Here is an 8,458-nt window from a genome sequence, read left to right as displayed (position 1 = left end):
GCAGTCTCCCCCAGGGTCCACAACCGGGGACCCCCCCCTTTCTGGAAGGAAGAAGTCGCCGCAAGCAAGCGATCCACCCCCAGAACTAACATAGCGATGACATCTCACAGCTAGAGCGATGTAATACAGATGACACCGACACCACACCTCCACCCCCACCACCACATTCAAATACAAGGCATCCAAGAGAGGCAAAAAAGACGACGCTAAACTAAAAACACACACATGCATGTTGAGGGAAAGCTTTGTGCCGGGCTCGGCTGCGGACGCAGCGGGGAGCCGGCGGGGGGGGGGGGGGGGGGGGGGTGAGATATTCTAATCTCTTCTATTTTTTCTCTATTTCCTTCCGCAGTCGACGGCAGTTGCGTGCGCAGGGTGGGTGTCTGCATGCGAGCTCAGGGAGGAGGGGAGACCCTCCCTCTCTTATGCATATGTACGTACGGATGGGATACACTGTGTGCACGGAGGGTGTGCATAATAGGAGCGCATCGCTATATATAGATATATATAGAGATAGAGATATATATATGGGTGGGGTGGCAATGACAGATATATTGCTGGATATATTTATGAGGTATTTTCTTTGTTTCGTTTTAACGAATGTCTCTGTGGAGGTCGACAGAGGGGATGACCTCTACCCCACAGGGACCACCGCTCTCTGGAGGTAGCCTTACTGAGTAGGTGAAGACACCAACTGAGCCAAAAAAAAAGGGAAAAACCGACACTTGACACGCACAGCGGCGAATGATAAGGGTGGGGTGGGTGGGGGGTGGGGGGAAGCGATTGGTAGATGATCATTATATCATGATCACGGTCATGTACATCATATACCTGACGCAAGCAACTAACGACGCTACGTGAACTCGAAGAAACTCCTAGCCTTAACATGCTTTTTATCAGTGTCTCTTATGTTTACCTAATCAGTGCAATTGAAAAATAACTACTGTAAATGCGCAAACAAAAAGTGATGCATTCTTGTGTGCATAGGATGGACTTGAATTTAGATAATGAACAATGAATAATGAGGTGCTACTGTTTGCAAATCCCATGTCTTTACTCATGATCTATTTCCCAGCAGCATTTGCTCAATAAATGTCTTACTAAAGTCACAAACAACTCTCTTGTCTTTCATGGTATAACTACTGGTCTATTTATAATTTACAATGAACATATCAAATGAACAGTGTTGCTTACAATTGGTGTACCTCATAAAAGTGTCTTGAATCTCTACTATATAGGGATATAAAAATTATATATGCTATATAATCTAAAAACTCTAAAAGCTATTAAAGCTAAATGTGCAATGTCTATATGAAGTGATTAATATAAAATGCCTCATAAATATACAATATATAATTAATTAATATTGCCAAAGTGAAAGTCAAAATAGTTTTTCTTTAACAGTAGCCATTGTGCTGGTGCTTACTATAAACTATAAAGGATTCAACAATTTACATGACATAGTAACATAATTACTGTTACAATGTATCATAGTAATTTACATTACTATGATACAAAGTTAGATAGTGTGATATACTCATCAAAGACACAGTGTATCACAAATTCCTTTTTCTAACAGACTAAATTCACGAAAGAGGAAAATACATAGCCAAATACATACATACATAATGCACAAATAAAGCAAATGCAGACCAGATGATTACAATTGAAAAGTGAAAGGCTTTTAAAGCATATTTGAAACTGAAAACATTCAGATCTCAACACGCTCCTCTCTTGGTAGTCAATGCTAACATCCTTAAACAGGATCTAGTCATGCATGCGCATCACGGTGTTCTTAATGAGTCTAGATCAATTTAAACGAGATCTCTGAACTCCGCAGTAATCAGCTCAGTGGTTGGAAAGGCGAGGCGGAACAGCGGCTGGGTCACAGTGCAGACTCATCGCTCAGCGTCCATGTCCAGAGGTAAAGTGAGTAGTGCAGGGGCACTTTAGAATCCTCTATCCTGCGGAGGAGTTAAAAGAGGCTTTTCAGTGCAGGGGGAAAGGACTCTGCAGGCTGGCCAAGGTTATGCAGCTCAGCAGAATAGCTGCTGTCACTGTGGAAGGAATCTGTGTGTGTGTGTGTGTGTGTGCGTGTGTGTGTGTGTGTGTGTGTGTGTGTGTGTGTGTGTGTGTGTGTGTGTGTGCCAACTCCAAGCCAAAAGGTTGCCTTTTCAAAGCCCAATGTCAACTGTCTACCATTAGGCAGCAAAATGCCCTATCCCTACTATGTATCAACTAAAGAATTATGCAGTGTGTCTTCTCAAGCAGTAAAAAGTGGCGGCATGTCTAAATGCGCCACCTAGAGGAAACACTGCTATATTACTCCACTGTTGATATCAAATCCCCCTGGTTAGTCAATGTGATGTGTGCGAATCAGAGTAGTATTTTCTGTTGTGTTTGTATTTGTATTTGAAAGAGTGTAGTAATCATTATGTACAGGTTAAACCATCTCCACACACACTCAGGCAGATCTCCCGGATGACAGTGGAGCAACATTGAAATAAACCAGATACTTAACACCACCACCCTTTCTCTGGAGGATTAACGCCACGAGTCCTTTCTCTGGAGGAGCAGAGAAAAGTCACCTACGTGTGGCATCAACCGAGGTGGCGTGTATTAATGGACTTTGCTATAGTGATGTTTTCAGCATTGTTCAAGATAAAACATAGCTAGAATAAAATAACTAATAATAAATGTATAACAGTATACATTTGCAAGCAACCTTGTTATCAGGGGTAGGACATCGAGAGTTGGTGATTTCTATCCTGATGAGCAGGCATGTCAAGTATCAAATAAATAAAATACATATAGGCTACAATTGTATGCTGGGCCAAAAAGAGTGGGGTATTTCGAACAAAATGTATTTGAGTCATTCAGAATAAAAGGACGGTGCCGTTTAGAGCAACTGTTCCTCGTGATGGAAGACCGGTCCAAGGTTTGGGTTGCTGGCGGTCAAGCGGTCATGCTATCACAGCAAAAACACAATCAATAAACAGAGCTGTTCATGTCACAGTGTTTTGTCTGCTCCACAGGCACTATACATGACACATTGAAGTACCCAACAGAATGACTTCAGGAGCCAATCACATGAATCACACAAAAACCTCTCAGAAGTCGTAACCTCAGAAAACATCTAGCATCTCAATCTTCTACTGACAATCAAGTAATATTGCCAAGCAGAACAAAATGAAGCCCTTTCAAGCTGATATAGGTAAGCTTCAAGAACATATCTGTGGTCAATTGTGATAACACTGAGCAAGTGTAGGAAGAGATGCTCTGATTAGTCAAAAATGAGGCAGGATTAGACACCATTTAATGCAAAAAGAAAAGGTTTTATTTTTTTATTATTTATTAACACAGCAAAACAATGGCACTATTCTCAATTTTTTTTTACACAGAAAATGGCAACCGAACTCAATGACACAGGAAGAGTTAAGTGCCCGTGTATTCCTCCTTAACTGAGAAAAGAATGTACACAATATTAAACCTGTATGTACAACCAATAGATATGCATCGTGTGGTGTCAGCAACAGAACTACAAAACTAGAAGACTATTGCTTGAATTTGAATTGGGCTTGCCATGAATTGTTGGGCTCAAGTTGGGCTCAAGGTCTCCTTAAACAACCGCACCTGTATACACAAGAAGCACTAAGTTTCGTCAGTACAGCATATTGAAAATATTGAAATATTTGCAAGGATGTAACCTTAGCCTGTTGGCTCCTAGTCGGTCATGCGTTTCACTGAGAACTGACTGGTGTTTGTGATCAGCTGTCAGGATTATTGGAGGGTGGAGCTAAAACTTGGTGTTTTTTTGTTGTATCTGTGTGTCCAAGACTAATTTTATTTCTGACAATAAAGTCTTTCTTGTGTTATGTTATCAATATGCTCTGTAAGTACTGAGCAAGCAAATTAACATGAACAAAATGTATAAGAATGTATGCATTCAAGGCCGCCTTAATGCATGGGCTTACCTGGGCTGAAGCCCCCGGGGCCTACGACGATCAGGGGGCCTATCATGAGCTGCAGTTCTTATTATTATTTATTTATTTATTCAATACTGGCTCATGATAGGCCCCCCGATCGGCGTAGGCCCAAGACAATGTGATTTTTTTGTTTGGGGCTTACAAAGATCAGAGGCCTATCATGAGCAAAGAAAAAAGGGGGCCCAGTGGCCACTTTACACCACCCTGGCCTGTATGCAATATATGTTTATTTGATATTTAAATAGTAGGCCTTAATGATTATATAACATACATAATTTAGATTATTTATCAAAGCAATATACTGCTATTGTATAATATATATGTACGTGTCTCTAGAGGATGTGTAACTTTAGAGAGGTTATATAATTTCAAGATATATTATCGGGAGTTTTCAATTATGTTTTATTTGTAATTCATACATACAATTCACACAATTCAAATATACATACACACAATTCACCTCTGGTCTGTCCACCCATTTGAGTGTGTACCTAATTCTTTGCTTTCGTAAACTTGAGGCTGGGATTACCCTTAATCTCCTCGGCCTCTATACTGTCACAAATTACTCTGCTATGAAGGCCCTGTCAAGTTGATCAATACAGGAAATTAACATTAGAAACATATGAGATCATATGGAATGATTCCTTACACAATGGATAATGGGGCTTTCCGTGAAGTCATACGGTCGTCTGTCGACAGAGTGAAGGTTATGGGATGCTTCTGAATTAAGTCATTATATTGCAGTTGGGCTTTCGGTAGTGTAGGGTATCATTTTGGCAAATAGCGATTCTGTGATCTCCACAGGCATAGGACAGGATATGGAAGCATTGGATGGCTATTTCACAGGGTTATGTGTGTGAATTGATTCCACCCTCCCCAGCCAATGTGTGTTTGGTTTAATCAATGTCTGCAAATGAAAAGGACTCATCCAAACTTGTCGTTATTGTTTTATTGACCCATTTACACTGCACAGTAATAAACAAGAGTCAGGTTAGATAACAGACCCACACAAAGAAGGCTGTAGCCAGAATTGTATTGATCACTTTGATTATTGGCAAGCGGTTGACCTTGGGAATCAGCAGCATCGAGCGACTCTATTGGCTGTTTCCTGAGCTGCGGTGTTGGCATGCCGACGCTAGTAAGTTGTCCAGAGCTGCGGTTTATTTATCCTCCTTGGTCTTCTCAGTTACTGCCTCGTCCTTCTTTTCCTCCTCCTGGGGTTTTTCCCCCTTTATCTCCGGCTGAGCCGCCTTCCCGTCCTCCTTCTCTGCTTTCAGATCAGGTTTGACTTCCTCTGGTTGGTCAGTCTTCTTCCCATCAGTCTTTTCTTCTTCTTTGATCTTGTCTTCCTCCTTCCTGTCCTCCTTCTCTGCTTTCAGATCAGGTTTGACTTCCTCTGGTTGGTCAGTCTTCTTCCCAACAGCCTTTTCTTCTTCTTTGATCTTGTCTTCCTCCTTCCCGTCTACCTTCGCTCCACCTTCACCTCCGTCATCCGACACCTCTTTCTCCACAACCTGCTCTGCGGCCTCCGTGTCCTCTGTCTTCTCCTCTGCTCCTTCGCCTCCTCCTTCGGTGCCCTTTGTTGTTTCCTGCTTCTCCCCATCATCATCTCCACCTGAGACTGAAGAAAGAATGCAGCGTTATTATCCTAAAACACGATTCATATGCAGTCAACCCAAGAAACATAAGAACTTACTAACCTTCTACTCCCTTTTCCTCTGACTCCACTTTATCCTTTTTGTCCTCTTTTTCCTCCTCTCCACCATCCTTCTTCTCTTCCTCCTCCTCCTCTTCCTCATCTCCTCCTTCCTCCTCTTTGACTTCCTCCTCCTCACCCCCTTCCAGCTTCTCTTCCCCCTCTTCCTCCTTCTCCTCCTTCTCCTCCTCTTCCTCCTTCTCCTCCTTCTCCTCCTCTTCCACCTTCTCCTCCTTCTCCTCCTCCTCCTCCTCTGGTTGAGGAGTGGCCTCAGCCTTCTGAGAGCGGCTGGCACAGACGACCTCCTGAGCGGTCATGAACGTGGATCCCAGGTGGATTCTTGAGGTGGTCAGGTAGGGGGCGCCAGAGCTGAGACTGGAGTACATGGTTCTGGACACTGAGGGCGGGGCCACTGACCGAGCATGGCTGCTGTACATGCTGGAGGCTCCTCCCACCAGTCCCACATTGAAACGACACTCCTCCCCTTCCAGAAGCTTCCTGTAGAAGTAAGCATGAAAAAGAAACTGTGTGAGAGTTGTAGATCAACTGAAAATCAAGGATTCTGATGATGGAGAAAATGGGAGTTGTATGATGAATAAGCTGTTTTGTCAATTGAAAAGTCTTACTCTACAGCCTAACTCAAAAACCAACAACAAACAAGCTTCACATCTTCAAAAGTTGACAACCAGTGAGTCCCACCCAAACCTTTACAATCAGATTAAATGATTGGTACTGTTACCAATATTTAGAAATGGTAATACTCTGGGTGTGATTCAGTTTCTAGTGTCTAGTGTTGGAGATTGCTGTGGTTGTTTGGACCTGTAAGCGGCGATCTCAATGTCCAGCGCCATCTTGACGTTGAGCAGGTCTTGGTACTCTCTGAGGTAGCGGGCCATCTCCTGCTTGGTGGCACCTAGTTCCCTCTCCTGCTCCTGGATCACGTCCTGCAGAGACATGACCCGGAACAGCGTTATATTACCATGAGGTAGCCGAAACCGGCGGTAGACATAGTTCATGAAAAATTATATGATGAAAGGATGACAATCAAGCAAAATTTCGAGGGATAATAAGGTTGATGATATAGGTTTAGGAAGTGCATTTACACCGACATTTAAGGTATTTAGCAGACACTTTTACCCAAAGCGACTTACAATAACTATATTTGTCAGAAGAAAGAGGACACAACAATATATCGCTGTCGGTACAGTAAAGATGTTCATAGAACCAAATGCCCAGCACTTGCAACTTTTAGGTTAACCCATTCAACGTATACAACAATGACAGGATAAGACACTACACAATACTAAGTACTATTTAGTACACTCTAGGTGTACTAAGTACACCTAGAGTGTAGCTAGCTAGGATAGGATTATATCTTTATGGTTATTAGGGAAAGCTAAATCGGTGATGATAATGTAATATGGTCACGTAGAGTCATGTATTCCTCTCCAAAAAAAGTTATAAAACTGATAAATAAAAGCACATCGCCTGCAATACCACCCCTGACCTGCATGGCGGCGATCTCCATGGCCTGGTTCTCCTCGGCGTCGCTCAGCTGCTTCTCCAGTGAGGCGTTGATGCCCCTGCAGGCATCGATCTCCAGCAGGTGGGCCTGGAGCTGGCTGCGGATCTCCCCGACCTCGCCCTTGGAATTCCGCACGGCATGGCTGTGCTGGGCCACGCTCTCGCTCAACCAGCCCACCTTGCCCTGGAACCATTCCTCGGCCGAGCGCACGTTCTTGGCCGCCAGCCCCTCGTACTGGGCCCGGATGTCCCTCAGAGCCCCGGACAGGTCCAGGGCGGTGGTGGCGGAGGCCTCGTGCTCCAGCGCCGCGCGAGCCCCATGCTGCACGCGGGCCTGCAGTTCGGCCACCTCCCCCTCGTGGATCTTCCTGAGGAAGGCCAGCTCATCCAGCAGCGCCTCCACCCGCTTCTCCACCTCGGCCCGGGCCAGAGCAGCCCGGTCCGCCCCCCCGCGGAGCTCCAGCAGCTGGGCCTCCGCGTCCTCGCGAGCAAGCGCCACCTCCTGGTGGCGGGCCTGCAGCGCGCCCAGCGTCTGCTCCAGGTGCTCGCGCCGCCCCAGGGCGTCCTGCCGCTCGGCCTGGGCCCGGTCCACGGCGGCCCTCAGGGCGCGGGCCTCCTTTTCGTAGAGGGCCCCCAGGCGGGCCGGCTGGGAGTGGCGCCGTCTCAGCCGCTCCAGGTCGGCCTCCAGGGTGCGGTTCTGCTGCTCCAGCTCGTGCACGCGCTCCACAAAGCCGGCAAAGCGGTCATTGAGGTCCTGCAGCTGGGCCCGCTCCCGGGTGCGGACCGCCCGGAACTCGGAGCTCACCGCGGCCGCCTGGCTCAGCTCCCGCTCCACGCTGGAGGTGGAGAGGGAGGAGGGGGAGGGGGAGGGGGGCCGGAAGACCCGGCCGCCGGGAGAGGAGGAGTACCGCAGCCGGGTGGAGGAGGAGAGAGGGGAGGCGTGGGAGGAGTAGACGGAGACGGGAGCGCGGCCCCTCTTGGCGGCCATCAGCTGGGGGGCGGGGGTCGTGACCTCTGCGTACCAGCGGCGGTACGAGGAGGAGGAGGAGGTGGCGGAGGAGGAGGTGGGGTGGTGGTGGTAGGGGTCGAATCCCATGGCGGAGGTCATGACTGCCTGGAGGAAAGAGGACGACTCTCCTCTTCTTCTACCCCGAGTGTGTGTGTGTGAGGTGTGTGTGTGTGTGTGTGCTCAGGTTGAAGCCCGGACTGATGTCGCTGCAGCATCGGTTCAGGCTTTTATTGCAGCCCAGGT

General features: G+C 46.7%; 1 protein-coding gene across 1 annotated transcript; it reads right to left on the bottom strand.

The window, feature by feature from the left end:
• Nucleotides 1-5,146: 5,146 nt before the first annotated feature.
• LOC307075177 (neurofilament light polypeptide-like) lies at nt 5,147-8,314 on the bottom strand (the record flags this gene model as incomplete). The annotated part of the gene is made up of 4 exons (XM_079735681.1): nt 5,147-5,607; nt 5,687-6,180; nt 6,502-6,626; nt 7,190-8,314. 4 exons carry the CDS (start codon nt 8,312-8,314, stop codon nt 5,147-5,149), a joined length of 2,205 nt encoding a protein of 734 aa, XP_079591807.1.
• Nucleotides 8,315-8,458: the final 144 nt, after the last annotated feature.

The sequence above is a fragment of the Pollachius pollachius genome (genome assembly GCF_949987615.1).
Source record: "Pollachius pollachius genome assembly, chromosome: 4".
Taxonomy (NCBI): Eukaryota; Metazoa; Chordata; class Actinopteri; order Gadiformes; family Gadidae; genus Pollachius; species Pollachius pollachius.
Note: the sequence above shows the minus strand (reverse complement) of the source record. Positions and strands in the feature narration are given on the sequence as shown.